This window comes from Nelumbo lutea, chromosome 6 (assembly GCF_056320005.1).
Source record: "Nelumbo lutea isolate HS-2025 chromosome 6, American lotus-T2T, whole genome shotgun sequence".
In the NCBI taxonomy this organism is placed as follows: domain Eukaryota; kingdom Viridiplantae; phylum Streptophyta; class Magnoliopsida; order Proteales; family Nelumbonaceae; genus Nelumbo; species Nelumbo lutea.
The window spans coordinates 61,740,786-61,758,631 of record NC_142689.1 but is presented as its reverse complement, the minus strand read 5'-3'; the positions used below and the strand labels follow the sequence as shown (position 1 = coordinate 61,758,631).

General features: G+C 36.4%; 1 protein-coding gene and 1 non-coding gene across 6 annotated transcripts in view; one reads left to right on the top strand and one right to left on the bottom strand.

Annotated features, from left to right (window-relative positions):
* Nucleotides 1-6,582: 6,582 nt before the first annotated feature.
* LOC148849175 (small nucleolar RNA SNOR75) lies at nt 6,583-6,672 on the top strand. Its single transcript, XR_016101637.1, has one exon. It is a non-coding gene; the product is annotated as a small nucleolar RNA SNOR75 (small nucleolar RNA).
* A 5,641-nt stretch (nt 6,673-12,313) lies between these two features.
* Nucleotides 12,314-17,846, bottom strand: part of LOC148849174 (exocyst complex component SEC3A-like) — a 97,322-nt gene continuing 91,789 nt past the window's right edge. The window contains exons 25-27 of one of the 5 annotated variants that reach the window (XM_088948628.1): nt 12,903-13,080; nt 12,547-12,664; nt 12,314-12,399 (exon numbers count right to left, since the gene is read on the bottom strand). In XM_088948628.1, the coding sequence (XP_088804754.1) occupies nt 12,970-13,080 (111 nt within the window). In that variant the 3' untranslated portion in view covers nt 12,314-12,399; nt 12,547-12,664; nt 12,903-12,969. The other 4 variants (XM_088948631.1, XM_088948627.1, XM_088948629.1 and 1 more) reach the window with 4 other exon arrangements.

The window sequence follows — 17,846 nt, the reverse complement described above, 5'->3', positions numbered from 1 at the left end:
TAGATCCATATACGGATTAAAGAAAATTTTTAGAAGTTGGAATATCTATTTTGATTGAACAATCAAACAATTTGATTTTGAGTAAAATCCAAATAAACCCTATGTTTACAGAAAGATAGTGGGAAAGAAAGTTGCATTTTTAAGTCTATATGTAGATGACATTTGCTCATTGGAAATGATGCAAGAATGTTGACAATGGTGAATGCATGGCTTTAGTAGCAACTCATAGTGAAAGATCTTGGAGAATCTTCTTATATCTTGAGACTTTGATTTTATAGAGATAGATCAAACTGGTTAGATTGTCCCAATCTACTTACATTGACAAGATTGTCAAAAGATTTAACATGTAGGATTTAAGAATGAATTTGTTCAATTCAAACACAAAGTCACTAGCTCCAAAGGAATGTCATTTAAGAGCCTGAGGAGATAGAGGACATGAAAAAGGTTTCCTATGCCTCTACCATAGGGAGCATCATGTATGCTATGTTGTGCACTGGACCTGGCATTATTCGAGCCATTAGTATTGTGAGTAGATATCAATCCAGATCAGGACAAGGGCATTAGATAGGTATGAAGAACATACTAAAATACCTATGAATAACTAAAGACTACTGCCTTATTTTTTATGATAGTTCACTATAGATGATCGATTACATAGATGCCAACTTGTAGTATAACCCAGATGGTGGAAAGTCTACACCTAGAAACATTTTTATGTTGGAATTCTATGTAGTCAGTTGGAGAAGTGGCAAACAAGGGTTCACATAGACTCCACGATCAAGGCCAAATACATTATCGTGAGTGAGGCTGCCAAGGAAGCAATATGGATGAAAGAATTCATTTAGGAATTATAAGTTGTACCCTCTAAAACATCACGCATTTTACTATTGTGTGACAACAATGGAGCCATTGCTCAAGTTAAGGAGCTGAGTGCATATTCGAAGTCAAAGCACATCGAGATGAAGTATCATGTTCTTTGCGAGATTGTTGATAGATGATACACTCAGATTTAGAAGGTAGCATCAACGAAAATTGTGGCAGACCTATTAACTAAGCCATTGACACATAAATTGTTTAAAGGACATGTGGGTAGTATGAAGCGAAGGCTAATACCCAATTGGACCTAAGTGAACATGAGAGCTGTTAGACAATGTACGTAAACATCTATCAGTAAATGAATAAAGTACATTATTGTTTCACGTTGTTATTGGCATATTTTTATAAATTACTCATTAATTTGGACAATTATGAGACTCATGTTAGTTTCAGATTTTAGTGTTTCATGTTCTCAGCCATTGGATAGACTTGGGGAGTTTATCTTGGCAATGTTGACATTAGTGTGCTCACAAATTGGTGGAGCATCTTGTCTCAATTTCTAGGATTAGACCCTAAGCATAGCATGTCAGCTTGTAGGTGTTTAGAAGAGACACTAAACTCAGACCAATTTCTAATTATGCCTTAGACCTTGGAAATAAATGGGCAAAATTGGAAAGTTGCACTTAACCCAAGATTTGATTATGCTACTACACGCGATTTTGAACCAAGTTGTATTTGATGTGCCAACTAGTGAGATCCATCAAGGGTCAAATATTTGGGCATATTAAAAAGTTTTGGAATTTACCTGAATGGGTGACCATAATGATATGACTGTCCCCTTTGTCAAACAAAGTGAATATTAGGGTTTACAATCTTTTTAATTTAAACCTAAATTGGTAGCAATGGATTTCAACTATATTTGAAATCTAATTTGCAAAATGTATTTATATATTATATTATTATTTTATGAAAAATGTTACTACATCTTGTAGTTAGGGAATGTCATTCCCTACGGGCAGTGTTTTAATGATTATAGGCCACGAGGTTAGGTGTAAGAGACCATTACATGACCGATTACCTGATGGACTTTATTTTACATAACCCATTGTCCTTGAGTTTTATAGGGTGGCTAAATCCAAAGATCACTTATGTATAAATGTTGGGCCAAAATTGAGCTCAAGTTGATTGGTTTAGGGGTTTTCTTCCCCTGAGTAGTAAACTCTTATGGACTTCTGTGAGACCTTTGTGGGTCTTGTGCCATACATTATTCAAGACCAAAGTGGCTATGCAACACCTTAGAACATGAACCGTTAAGTTGTTATATAATTTGGGTTAAAAATGGGCATAAATCTGGGTATAGAGTAACTGTTCTCTTAAGAAGATAATACTTATAAATTAAACATAATGTCCTAATCTAAATTTGATTTGGATCAACTCCTAATTAGATTAGGATACTGCTCTATATAAGGGACTAATAGGAGATGAAAGAATTAACCAATTCTTTCTATTCTCTTGCTTTTTTCTCTTGTCCTTTGCCTTCCAAAACCCCTTATTTGACCTAACTATGATTGTGAATGATTTCCATTAATCCTCTACTGTGTTTTTACGAGAAAGAAAACATCCAATGATATAAGGTTCGCACCCACATCGGTCCAAGCAAGTTGGGGACCGATTTTGCTAAAATGGTATTGTTGAATGTACTTTATGTACACACTACACACTCTAGGAGCTGCACACTATGATCTTCATATTTGGTAGAATCAGTTTGAACTTGGGTTTCAAATTTGGTATGGTTTAATGCAATATTGATCTCAAATTTCAGAATTCAAAATCATTAGGAAATTGGTTCATAATACAGGTTAGATATTTTTTTAATTTGGCCAGCCACTAAACTTGGTTCAGTCATGTCTAATATGATTTCTAACCCTTCCAACAAGAATAACAATTTTTTTTTTTCACACTACTACCATTGTTAGAGGATCATGGAATATAATTATGGTGTGAAAATTGATAATGGTTCATTGATGGATAATCATACAACTATATCCAACTATTTTCACTTTCAAGTTTGAACAAAGGATTAAAGTCTGAGGGTACTAGTGGAATTGATAATTTTATTAGTGAAATTAATTGTTGTATAGTATAGGAGTAAAATAGGATTCATTAAAAAAGTTACAAATGAAGAAAAATTTGAAGCTTTTGCAACAATTAAGGAGCTTAAGGCTCTAGGTCCCAATGGGTTGAATGCTCTATCCTTTAAAAAAATTGGAATATCATTAGGTGTTTAGTTTGTAAAGAAGTGAAATTATTCTTTTCAACAATGGAAATATGTATGGGATCATAAACAAAAGATTTATAACACTAATCCCAAAGAGTAAGAATCTAGAAACAGTGAATAACTATCATCTTATAAGTCTTTGTAATATTATTTACAAAATCATTGCTAAAATCATAGTGAATAGGATAAAGCATCTGTTGGATAATATCATTTCTCCTTTATTAAAGTGCATTTGTTCTTAAGGATGTGTTTGGTTGCAGTGAAATTTTATTTGCACTAGTACAAATGCATGGGAGTGAAAATGAATTGCTTAATTTTGTTTTAGGTTTTACTTTATTTGTCCTCCTGACTTAATTTACTTCATTCGTACTACCATCAAACCAAATAAGCTAAAATTTGAAACAAAAATATGTTAGAATTTGCACTCAAATCATTTGCATTAGTGCAAATTTATTTACATTAAAACCAAAGACAACCTAATAAACAAATAAATGATAACTTTCTCGTTGCCCATGAAATGTTTCACTCAATGAAGAAAAAAGGGGAATTCAGACATTATGGCTTGCAAAATTGAGATGGAGAAAGTTTGCAATGCATTGGAATGAGATTTCATTGGGAAGGTCCTTAAAATGTTTGGTTTTCATGAGTAGTGGATATCTTGGATGGTGGAATGTATTAGGACTCTGATCTATTAGATCTTAATTAATGTAAGGAACTCAAGAAAAATAGAGGGATTGGCTCTTTTCCCATACATTTTTATTATTCGTGTTGAAACTCTCTCCAAGAAGTTAGAAAGGGAGCTTCAGGAATTAGGGAATCTTATTAGGTGTCGGACTTCTAGGGATGACCCTATGATTCCTGTTTTGTAATTTACAAATGATTTTCTTATTTTTGCAAATATTACTAGCTATACTTGCCTAAAAATTAAAGATATTTTGACTAGCTTTGCAAAAGCCTTTTCCCTCTAGATAGTGTCCAAATTTTGCTAAATATTCTTTCAAATTTTCAAAAATATCCCTTATAGACTTAAAAGAAATCCTCTCCAAAATCCTTAGGAAAAAAATTCAAAATTATATTTGGGGGCCCCTCAGATTAATGGGAGATTCACAAAGAAAGCTTCATTGGGTGAGTGAGGCAAAGTTAACAAAGTTAGGACGAAAAATTTTAAATTATGATGAAAACTTTGGGTGAAATTCATGAAACACAAGAGCTTAAAAAATAAAAATTTCAGGAATATTAAAGTGAAGAAGGGATTCATGGGATTGGAGAGGGATTCTGATGGCTAGAGATGTTATCAAGGGCACTGGGTGGACGGTGGGTAATGGTAGATCCATCAAATTTTGGAATGATCTGTGAGCTGGTAATAAGATATTTGTGAAAATTTTAAGTCAAGAGATGATTAAGAACAACAATATGCTTGTTTCAGATGTGATCGACCATGGGAGATCATGTTGGAATGAGAATAAAATTCGTAGTTTGGTCTCTAATCAATTTTTGTTCCTTCAAACACCGATGGGGACAAAATGATTTGTGGCTCAATACTAAAGGAAATTTCTCTGTCAAGTGGTTTATATACTGAAGTGCTCCCTAATGCTAGTTGAAGAATCGTCAACAAATTGGTTAGCTAAAGTTTTCCTCTTCCTTTTGCTTGATAATAGGCTTCCTTCTAAGGATCAACCTAGGAGAAGAGGAGTTAGCATTGATGAATCTTGTTGTGTTTATGGGAGTGAGAAGGATACAAATCATATATTTAGAAGTTGTGTTATTGCAAAACCAATTTATATAACCATTAACCCAACTCTTGAGGGCCCAAGTGAGGATGATAAAACTGTAAATGGCTGGTGGGATAGGATGTGTGGGAAAACTAAGAATAGAAAAGGGCTTATGTTAGAAAAACTTGCTTTCATTCTTTGGTCTTTGTGGAAGAATAGGAACAAGAAAATTTTTAATTACAAATTAGCTCTTCCTATTATTTTGTATAGGGTTCTTAGCTTGTTCATGGAGAACGTTGAATGCACAAAATACACCATCTATGACTCCGGTGTAAAATTGTGGAAACTTATCATGTGGAGAAGTCCCAAAACTGGGATCATTAAATTAAATTTTGATGTTTATTGTAATAATGCAGGAAACTGCTCGATTGCTACCATTGCTAAAGATCACTTGGGCAATGTGTTCAATATTAAAGCTACAATCTTGGTATCACAACCATCAATCTGCTAGAAGCTTGGACTGCTTGGGAAGCTCGTAAATTGGGATTGAACTTCAAGGAATCCTCAATCATCATTGAAGGTGACTCAAACTTGGTGATTTCATGTTTTTTTTTTTTTTTCATTAGGTTGATCGCCCTTGGAGATTGAAGAGCAGAATCTCAAATTGCCTGGAAGGATATGTTTGAGAAAGATATATCTTATCACCATGTGTATCAAGAGGCAAATTAGGTAGCATATTGGTTGGTACACGAAGCTCAAATAGATACAATGGAATCTTTGGCTTTTAATGTAAACAACATCTGTTGGTCTCTTGCTTATGTATGTTTCTTTGACTTTTGGGGACAAGCTAAAAAAAAAAAAACGTGGGTTAGAACCCACCTTGACCCTCACCCACCTTAAACCATCCGCTTTGATCCATATATCCATCACATTTGATATTTTTCTCAAAACACAAAAAATATAGGAGACACAAAAATTGATAAAAATTTTAAAAATTGTACTAATTAAAAAATATGAAATTTCAAAAAACACAAAAAATAATATGTTTTTAAATATATTTTGGCCAAAAAATCAATTATAGAAAAAAATAAACAAAATGATAAAATTTTCAATAAAAATCTCAAAGTTGTAGAAAATACATAAAATTCATATATATATATATATATATGTATAAAAAACACAAATTTTATGATCAGTATAATTGGAAAGGGTTGATTTAGAAGCCAATTTAACATTCAAATAGTCAAAGGTGAGTATTTTGGTAATTTTGCTTGCTTTCAGCTCAAGATAATAGAGGAGGTGTAGATGCAACAATGTCAGAAAGTTCAGGGGAACTATTAGGATAAAGCAGGTACTGAACCGCAACTGTAAGAAAGTATAGGGGAAGTTTCTGAAACTTACCCTCTTTGCTAGTATGCTCCGTACCGTAAGTGCGCCAGTGCGGTATAAATGATGGGTCAATTTTGGAATTTAAGCAAAAGATAACTATAAACCCTAAAATCTTTATCCAAAAAAAATAAAAACCCTAGAATCCAATGCCTATAAAAGCAGTGGTATTAGACTTCTTCTTGCTTAGACGCTCACTGAGTCACTGGTCACTACTCTGTATTCTTATGCATTGCCAATCGTTCTTTAGCTAATTGTTTTGAATCTGTACCTTTGTAGTTTGTAGGTAGATTGGATCAACCATTTGTTAAATCCTTTTTATTCCATTTTGTTTTTATGGATAAAGAACTGTCCATCTCTTTTGATTTGGTTCTTCGTAATCGGGGGGTTTCTCGATGATGAGCAAATATGATGACGAGTCCGATCTTGTTTCCATTCTATTTCTAAGTGACGACAAATCGAGGCATTTGTCTGAGAGAAACCCCTTAACATCCTTTACTCAGCTTCTGTTTCTTTGATGATTTTTTTTTTTTTACTTGAAAAAATCGATGAAGTTTGGTATGGGGTTTTACTTTTTCCCCCTTTTTTTTATGTGCAAATTTGAGTCTTGAACAAGCATGATGGTGGAAAAGTTTACATTTTTTTTATTGAAATCAATCCTCCGATTCATTCTGAATGCCTAGCAATTTTTCGCGATTTACATGATTCTATTTTTTAATGATTTGCAGAGGAATTTGATATAAAGGAATGCTCTGTGGTTTGAGGAGTACTTACTAATCTCTTATGGTTACGGTCCAATCACCTTTGAACAACTTCTACCTCATACTTCTCAACTCGTTAAGTTGATTTTCTTTTTTCAGGAGAAAGACTGCAGTTGCACGGTTCAAAGTTCAAACTATTCTTTTACTCTTCGTCTTTCCTCGTGCTTTCAATCCAATCTGTTATATCGAATTATGGCTGTAGGCATTCTAACCCCAGGTGTCCAAAATGTCAAGCTTGAATCCGAAATCAGATCTAGAACCAAACTTTCAGTACACAGAACAAAATTTACAATGACAGGCCCTGCAAACATGGATGTGAAGTTCTATCACGGTGTCGTGAACCCAAAGATCTGCCAGCTCTCTACCAACCCCAAGAGAAGAATCTTTGTACTGGGTCCTTCAACCAACAACCCCAAGGAATTGTGTTTGGGACAATTCCTCTCCGTTTATGGATACAAAGCCAGTGACTATGGATCTTCTTGCTCTTTCGGAGTGTGGCCTCTCTGCATTTTTACGTATTTAATAAAATTTTCATTTTAGTCTCATAACCAGTACAATGACAAATGATTTGACGGACAATGGATGGCGAACTATGAAACTATTGAATCGAAATATGCAACTTTATAACCGTCAAACAGGAACAAAATAATGTGAGGATTATAGGATATGAAGAAAGAACAGGAGACTGAGTTTTTAGTTCTTTTCCTCACCCCCTCGTTTAATTTCAACTTCCAAGGATTTAATTACCTGGATAAATCGGTCATTTTCCCTTTCTAGTTTCATTTTAATTACTCTCTCCGTCTCAATATCTCTCATCAAAGCTATAGGAGGTTGCTTGTTACATTATTTTCTATTATATTAATTAATACACCTTTTTATCTTGGCAAAAACAGAGAGGTTCCTCAATTCCTCATTAATGTAACCAGACTCGACTCAAAATCATAATTAATGGTATATCTCCTTCAATTTAGTTCCCTTGTTAGCTAAGTTTACAAATAACTAGGGGTGGTTATGTTTCACTGTTCTGCCCATGAATTACAGTTTCATTGATGTCATCGACGAGAGTTATGGAGGTTCTGTGATTTTTCTTATCAACAGAGTGGCAATATGGTTGTCGTTATGGGGTAAGTTAGATATTAAAATGGACTTTGGGATCGATCAAGAATGAAGAAAATGATTATTTCTCTTGCGAGGCAGGGCAGTAGTAAATTGACATGGAAGGGTTGAACTTGATGGAGAAAATCATTCATGGTTATTCACTTAAGCTTGATCCTTATAAATCAACATAGGAGGGTAAAATCTAAAAAAGGATTTATAGTTCCCTTTTAATGGCAAATAACTTAGTCGGATAAGTTTTTCCTAGGAAAGTGAATTATCAATCCTGTTTGTTTTTTGGTAAATAACTTATCTGGGTAATATTACTTGGGTAAGCTTTTCCTAGGAAACACTTATTTGGGTAAGTATATTTATCTATGTTCTTTTATTTCACAAGTAAATAGGGCAATGATCATTTCAGTCATAGATATTTATTATAAAATGGGCATTTTTGTCCCATTCAAGTGTTGGCCACTTTCCCTTTATGTGAGAAAGCTATTTATCTACCTTGGAGATGGGTATTATTTTCCTGAACCCATGTAAACTTTTCCTGATCCTCACATAAAGCTGAAAAAAGAATATGAGAATTCTTGATTGACCAACTTTCTCCCTCTCAAAAAAAAAAAAAAAGATCCCCTTAGTGTTAGGAGACTTCTGGTTTTAGATAAACACGTGCATTAGATGTCAATGGGAATAGTCTGCCAAAGATGGTGCTAGTTGGAACAACTCAACTCTGTTTGTACAGTGATCAGATCTCTGTTTCAACTTTGATTCTTATCTGATGACGTAATTATGTGCTTAAGATTGGAGTGTTTTTGTGGTTTTGATTTGATTTATAAAATATAAAATGGAATTGGAATCGGTGGTGTGGTTAGCTCCAAATTTCATTCATTTTGTTGCTGTATTCAATTTGAAATCGTTTAATTATTGAATGGTCTATTAGATCAGTTGGTTAGAGCGTCGTGCTAATAACGCAAAGGTCATAGGTTTGAGACCTGCATGGGCCAAATTGTAGAACATTTACTTTATTATAGGATTGTTGTTTGTTTGGGTGTAAGTTTTTTTAGGATTTAGGCAAGGTACAATTTTACTAAACCAGTCATTGCTTTCGATTTATAAAACTGGTATTTTTTATATATAAGAAAAAAATTGGCCTAAACAATAAGGTGTCCTTGATGCCCTAGTGATTGGAATTGGACAATGTCTTGCTGTCGTACAGATAAATTGTTTGGTTTTTCTAGTTGTATGTATATATTTGTATAAAACAAATAGAGTATGGTATGGTGTTTTTTTTGGGTAAAGCATATTTTAGGTAAGGTTGCTTAGACTTAGGGTACATCAAGCCAATCAAAAGTTATCCTGTTTCTCATATTTCCATGGTTTGCCACATTGTGGAAGTGCAATGAATGTACAAGTGAAACAGGAAGGAATTATAGGTAATTTCATGAAATGAAGTTTGAACGAAAAAAGGGTGAGAAAGGATTAAAGGGAAGGATTTGAAATATTTTTAGTTGTTCAAGTGAGTCAATTATTCTCAAAAGAGGTAGCTTCAGTGATTTGGTATACCCATAATTTTAATAAATGTAGTTATTGTGGCAGAAATGTATTTAATTCCCTGTTTGAGAATACTTAAAAGAAGTACATATGCGTATTGGTAAAAAAGGGGAGAACAAGTTCTTTTTTTAAAGGGGTAGTAGCATATAAGGGCAACTTTTGGGGTTTAATATATTTAAAAAAATTTCAAAAATAGGTTAACTTTTTAAAAATAATATCAATAAAGGGCAAAAACATTGTTCATCGTCTTTTTCTTCCCATTTATTCACTAGAGCTGTCGTCCGTCAGACACCGCTATCCGCTACCTCCCGCCGCTTCCTCCGCCCACCTCTGCCTTCGCCTCCGCCTCCGGCAACATTGCTGGAGGTGGCAGCAGTGGCGTTGGTGGTCATTCCTCTGCTTGCCGCTGTTGCCACCTCTATCTCCACCCATATCCAACAACATTGCTAGAGATGGGTGGAGGTAGAGGTGGTGGCAGCAGCGACGCTAGTGGTTTCTCTGTCCAACATCGCCACCTCCGCCCACCTTCGCCTCCATCTTTGGCAATGTTGCCGGTGATGGGTGGAGACAGAGGTGGCGGCGGCGGGTAGAGGAATGACCACCAGTGCCACCGCCACCACCTTTGCCTCTGGCCACATCCGGAAACGTTGTTGGAGGTGGAGGCGGCAGACGACGGCTCTGGTAAATAAATGGGAAGAAGAAGATGATGAACAATGTTTTTGCCCTTTATTGATATTATTTTTAAAAAGTTAACCTATTTTTGAATTTTTTTTAAACATATTACTTTTATTGATATTAAACCCCAAAAGTGACCCTTATATGCTAGAAACCCTTTTTTAAACTGCTTCTTTGAAAAAGTGACTTCAAGTTGACTTATTTTAAGTACTTCTCAAAAAAAAAAGGACAAACCAATCCCTGATAAATTTTTATAATGCCAAAAATACCCCCACGCCAAAAAGCACCGTTCATCATCTTCTTCCCTTACTTAGTCTCCACTCCCCAATTTGACGTTTCACGGCTTCAACTTTGTCATCTTCCTTCCACCCCTTGCCGACCAACTCTGCCATTGGAAAATTTTCTTCTTTCTTTTCTTCTAGTCGCCAAATCCTGGCCCTTCTTCGTAAGTTCCTTTCCCAATCTCTCCCCTGTAACTGCTCATAGCAGCGGTTAATGGTATGAGTGGGTTTGCAATTTCTGAATTGTTATGTTTTTTGATTGAAAGTGGGTTTGGGAATGGGAAGGGCAATTTTCACAAGCCCTTACCTCATAATCAACTAAATTGTTGGATATAAATCGAAATGCAAGAACTTCACTTTTTTACCAAGCTTGGTTATGCCCCAAATTAACTATAGTTAGTTTGATTTTTTTGTTTACCTTTTATGACATCATTGTTGTTTAACGATTTGTTTTTGATAAAAAAGAGTCGTAGTCCTAAGTTTTTGTAATTCTTTTACCTTGTAAATAAAATTTGGATTATTATCCCATTATTCTAGTGCTATTATGATTGTGGGGTTGGATGGGAATGATCGTTGTTGGACACTGGCTGCCAGTGAATGTGATCGTAGTAGAAGAGTCACAGTAAGCACCTAGTGTTTGGAGGGTGGAGTGCAGTTGTTCAGGTGTGAATTTAAAATAGAAATGAAAATAATTGTGTTTTAGAGGGGTGGGTGGTGAAGGATGGTACCGCACATGGGAAAGCGATTGTGGTAGGACAAGAGTCACAGTAAGCACCTAGGGTTTGGAGGGTGGAGTGGGGGGGTAGGGGGATAGTCTCATACATGGGAGGTATACATCCATGATCTTGGACACATGGCACTTCCAAAACGTGTTGGGATGGTGTCGATAGAAGATTGGGACCCGGTGAAAACTGTGTTTGGTTCCCAATAAATTGAAGGTTCTTTTTTCATGGAGGAATGGCCACCGTTAGATTTTATTAGTATGTAAAAAAATGGGGGGACGAGGAGGATGAAGAAACCTTACCCTGAGTTGATAGAAAGCATATACTCTTGCAAAATCTTTAGCTTGGTGGAGTGCTTATTTTAGAACTATAGAGACACCTTGCTAGATTTTCATTTATGTATTCTAACAAATTTTGTTAACACCCGTTGTCTTTTATGTTGTAAAATTGGATAATATATCAGAAAGACATGGTGCTGAAAGAGCTTTAACCAATTAAAGCACCACCATGAATTGTCATAAATACCACCTGATTGTCACCTCTTTTATGATGCCAATTGAATGGCTATAAGTTTCTTTTTGGTAACCACCATTTGAGTGGATAATAAGGATGATCATTTATGATCGGAACTGGCCTGACCCTCAAAGTTTTTGGGCCTAGACAGCCATATTACTGTTAAGCCCAGTCCAGCCCAACCCACATCAAACCCACACACAATGTGAGCTAAGCCAGGTCAAAAAAGCCTTAGGCCTGGGCCAGAAATGCATGTATATATATAAGAGAGAATGACTGATCAATCCAAATCAGAATTATTTAGCCCCACCGTACAGAGGATGAATCCGGGCAAGATGTGGTTTAGAGGGAGGGGGGCTACTAGTAGACTATGGGGGGCTGTCATTCTAAATTCTGCATAATAGGTGATAATATCTTACATTCTTTTAAAAGGTAGTATGTATGGCATGTATATATAGAATTACATATCGCCAAAAGTATGTACATGTAATATTATATATTATTATATACAATAACTTTTTAATATGTTATAAACAGGTCGGGTCCAGCCACGCATAAATTCGATCCGATATTGAAACTTCAAATCTGAATTCATTTTTGGCAAATCTGTATTCAATTCGAAATCCAATATATTGGACTGGAACCAAATCTAAATTCAATTTATTGTGTTGAAAATAAAGTTCAAAAAATAGAAAAATGATTATTTTTGGGCCAAAGAGTTCAAAAACATACTTTTGGCCAGAAAGTCCCTACCTTTCACTTTCAGCATTTAAAGGAAACGAGCATCAGCGCCACACGCCAACAAAACGTTCCTACAGGAACCCACGCTACAGTGAATACATTTGGGCACGTCAGGGCTGTGGATTACTATCTACATAGAAAACACGTAGGGTGGCATAAGATGGAAAGAAGTCCAATGAATAAATCAACCTCTTGAAATGCTTCAAAGTTCAAACAATATCAGTATCTCTAAAGCCTATTATACCCAAAAAAACAAAAAAAAAAAACTCTAGCCAATAAAGGAATGACACTTAGAAATAATCCCAATAAAAAACCTAGTGGTTACCCACTAGAAAGCTAGAAAAGACGCAAGGAATTGCTCCACCTACCTTAAGACCAAAATTGAATCACAAGCAGGCACAGATTATTTGATAACTGTACATAAAAAAGTCACTCCTAAACGGAAGCAAGAATCTCTCTCATTTCTGCTACAGGAGGAACATTCTCATTGGGATAAATCTTAGCAACCAGCTGTACAAAGCTATCATACTTGTCCAGAAACTCCTTCTGCAAGTATCCACGGTAGTTTAACAATATCAGTACCGGGGTTTACCTTCTTCAGAGTAGAAGGAAAATCTAGCCCATAATCAGAATAAAGATGTAAAACATAAAAAACTAATCTAGCCCAAAGTATTACCTTCAATTTATAATGGCCTATGTGCGGATAAAAAGATGGGCATTCACAATGGAATCAAGAAGTACTTTGTAGGCAGCAGGATGGAATAGTCATTATATTCTTTATATTATTTAACTAGGGATAAGATTGTAATTACCCATTCTTTTATCACTTTAACAAAAGGTGGTCGGCAGTTAGGAGAGATCAATTTTTTATCTCCTTTTGCTCGAGTCCTATTTTCTTCTTTCTTTATATATAAAGTTTATTTTAGGCCGATTACATCCTATAGTGGACTTCAATTTCAAAGCATATAATTAGTCCAGCCTTGTTTTTTTGCTCTTACAATTCCTTTAAAAGCATACAAAATCATACATTTTCATCATTAAACCCTTCAACAGGCCACCACGGATACGAAATCAAAAGAATTCCTTCTAAAGGTCCAACGTGTATGCAAGTATACATATGTATAGGAAAAAAGAATTTGGATTAGCTGAATGCTTTATCTGTATAGCAGGCTGTGGAACCAATGATAATGCTCCACACCAGTGATAAAATACATGGGATCCACACTGAAAGTTTGAATGGTTGTGGGCTCCATGTATTTTATGACTGGTGTGGTGTGTTATTAGTGGTTCCACAGCCTGATGAACAGCTAAATTGTTCAGTTAATCCTATCTCGGGGAAAATAGGTTTTGTTAAAAGACTGTTATTTGTCTAAGTATAGTACCGCAGGAGTACTCTTGTAATTTTCTTCTTTTATTTTTTATGTTCTATCGCCCTAGTATATATATCAAAGCTGGCGCCGCCAGCATTACCTTTTTGGCTCTCAGTTCTCTCTTCTTTTTTCTTCTCTCTTCTTCCATTCTTCTCTTCTGCAAAACATGGTATCAGAGCGGGACTATCAGATTTGAAAGAAGAAGTCGGGTGAATAGTTTTTCTTCGCACTAGATTTCCAGATCTGCCACCCTCATCTGCTGTTCAGCTGATTGAAGATCTCACGCACTGAAGTAACTTTTCTCTCTCCTCCTTTTGTCTGGTCGTGTGCCAAGGCAGAACCTGTACTAGGTTTGCTGATTGGATGTGAGGTGATCAACACCTCTTTCTTTCATTTTTTGTGGGGTCGGCTGATCCCTGTAAAACTGTAAGTCGTGAGGACCTTTTGCGTGCTGCAACAACAACTTTTATGGTGAACTGAAGGTCAGAAAGTGACATGTACTTTCTGTAACAGATTTTGTGTGTTGCAACAACAGCTTCTATGGTGAACTGAAGGCCAGAAAGTGACTTGTACTTCCTGTAACAGCCGTCCTATTGATGCGTAGGTCAAGAGATGAACTATATGCACAGTGGCAACACTTGTGTTGATTCTGTAGGTCACGGGATGACCTATTAGTGCTGTAACAACATCTGTGTTTTTACAAAAAGAGGTGTGTTTCTGAAGGAAAAAAGGGGTTTTCCTTTCTCCCTTAGTGTTAGAATGTTTTTTAAGGCTGTGTACCCCATTTAAGAGTGTTTTTCTGAATCTGAAATCATGAGTGGTGAAGCTTCTGCTACATCTAGTGTTTCCTCAATGCCGAATGGAATGAGTGGGGGTGTGGACCTATCATTTCCCATGGCTGTTATTCCTCTTGATGGCTTAAATTATTTAAAGTGGTCAAGAGGGATCAAGCTGTACATCACTGCAAGGGGAAAGATAGGTTATCTAAATGGGAGAATCAAAGAACGCAATTTTGAGAGTGCTAAATATGACAGATGGAACCAGGAAAACAGCATGGTCATGTCTTGGCTTTTAGTATCTATGCAACCTCAAATAAGAAGGAATTTTATGAGATCTGGTAACAAGCAAAAGCAACCTATTCTGAACTGTGTCACTGCAAAAATCTACCAGTTACAGGCAGAATCGTCCACTTGTAAACAGGAGGAGAGGTGTCTATCTGTGTACTAGTCAGACTTGACCTCTGTTTGGAAGGAGTTAGACCATTATCAGAGTATGGACTGGAAATGTGATGAAGATGCAAAACTGTACAAAAAACTTATTTCCCAATAGAGAGTGTTTGCTTTCCTAGATGGTTTGAACCCTACATATGAATCTATGAGAGTCCAGATCCTAGGTCGCAAGGATCTTCCATCCGTCTAGGAAGTTTGTGCTCTTGTACAATAAGAAGAAAGCAGAAAGAATTTGATGAATAATTCTAGAGGTGATGCAATTGTGTTGGTAGCGAAAGGGAGTGTTACTACTGGTGGGGGAAATACCTTTAAGAAGGGGGATTTTCAGAAAAAGGTGGATGACAAGGACAAATTGTGGTGTACTCATTGCTAGAAACCCCGACACACCCGAGACACATGCTGGGATCTTCATGGAAAGTTGAAAATGGGCTCAAGATCTGAATAAGAAGCAAGTTTCAGATGTGAATAAAAAGTCAGGACAACAAGGTACAAGAAAACACACTATGACAAATATGGATACTCAGGAGAATCAGCCCCCCATTACTATTGTGACTCAGACACATACCTCTGGATCTAGCCCAAGGGAGGATATTATAAATTCCTTCCATGACCATTTAGAGATTTATGGTAGAGCAATTCGTCAGATGGATACTCCTCCCTCAACTTAATTTGCGTCTACATCAGGTAACTTTTCCACAACTTTCCATGTAGCATCTCATAACCCGACACTCCTTTGATCATTGATTCTGGAGCGTCTAAACACATGAATGGTAAGTCCTCTTACTTTCAAACCTATCATCTCCTTTCTAGAAAAGACGAGGTGAGACTAGCCGATGGATCATACTCTACCATAGCTGGTTAAGGAACCACTTCTCTTCCTTTTGGCCTTACCTTGTCTAATGTTTTACATGTCCCAAAATTTCCCATTAATTTGTTCTCTGTTAGTAGTATTACTAATTCCTTAAACTGCTCAGTAACATTTTCCCTTCTCACTGTGTGATCTAGGATCCGACCTCGGGGAAAATGATTGGTAGAGGATGTATGGTGGATGGGCTTTACATGTTGGAGAATAAGACTGGTCTTCAAGTCACAGAGTCTAAGAGTCAGTCTTATAAGAGTCAGGTCTATTTATGGCACAGTCGTCTTGGTCATTTATCTTTTGAGTCTTTAAAAGTTGTGTTTCCAGAATTGTTCAAGTCAGTGTTAGTGTCAGAATTTACTTGTCAAACTTGTCAATTGAATAAGCAATGTAGAACTCATTTATCTTCAAAGAATAATAAATTTGAATTTCCTTTCCACATTATTCATTCTGATGTTTGGGGCCCTGTTACTTTACCATTTAAGTTGTTACAAGTATTTTCTTACCCTTGTTGATGATTACTCCAGAAATGCATGGGTATATCCCATGCGAACCAGGGATGAAATACCTAAAATTATCTGAGATTTCTGGCGGATGATCTTCACCCAATTTCAAACTGAAATCCAAATATTTCAATCAGACAATGCCAAAGAATATTTTCATAGTGATCTCGCAAAATTTTTTGCTTCGCGTGTCTCACTTTATCGTAGCTCTTGTTCCCGAACACCACAACAAAACGGTATTGTTGAAAGAAAGAACTGGCACTTTCTTGAAGTGGCCCGAGGGTTACTATTCCATACGAATGTCCTGAAACGTTTTTGGCTTGAGGCTATCCTTTGTGCTACCTACCTCATCAACCACATGCCCTCTCGGTGGTTAGAGTACAAAGCCCCACATCAGCTTCTTTTCCCTAAGGCTCCTCTTCTTCCTATTCCTCCTCATGTGTTTGGGTGTCGTTGTTTTGTTCAAAATTTGTCACCCACTCATGGCAAATTAGATCCTCATGCCATTCCTTGCATTTTCTTGGGGTACTCCTTCACATAGAAGGGATACTGATGCTTTGATCCAGTTTCTCAGAAATTTTATGTCTCTATGGATGTCTCTTTTTTTGAGAGTGAGCCTTTCTTCCTTGTTTCTCCTTAGGGGGAGTGTAGGAATGAGGAGAAACTAGTTCATCTCTCTCCTTTTCCTGATCCTCCTCCCTTTCATGTTTTCTTTCGTTGTCACAAAGGCCAACCGTGTTCAAGAGCTGTGGAGCACCTAGAAGCTGTACCACCAATGCCATCGGACTCTCCGGGAGCGGATTATACCCATTCAAGTACATTGGTCTCTGTTGATGTTCCTGACCCTATTGCTGTTGACACTTCTGTTGCTAATGACCTTGACCTTCCTATTGTTCACCGAAAAGGTATTAGATCTTGCACCACTAAACACCCAATTTTCCACTTTGTTTCCTATGAAAACATTTCACCCTCCTTTCGAGCCTTTCTTTCTTCCATTGATAGTGTCTCTATCCCTAAGAATGTGGCAGAAGCTCTTTCGGTACCTGAATGGACAGATGCTATAAAGGAAGAAATTAATGCATTACATAAAAATGGCACACGGGAACTTGTAGATCTTCCTGAAGGGAAAGATCCAGTTAGATGTAAATGGATCTTAACTGTTAAACACAGGGCTGATGGCACTATGGAACGGTATAAAGCTTGTTTAGTGGCAAAATGGTTTATGAAAGTGTATGGAGTAGATAATGCAAAAACTTTATTACCTGTTGCTAAGATGAACTCCATTAGAGTCCTTTTCTCCCTTGTTGCTGATTGGGATTTACATCAATTTGACATTAAGAATGCCTTCCTA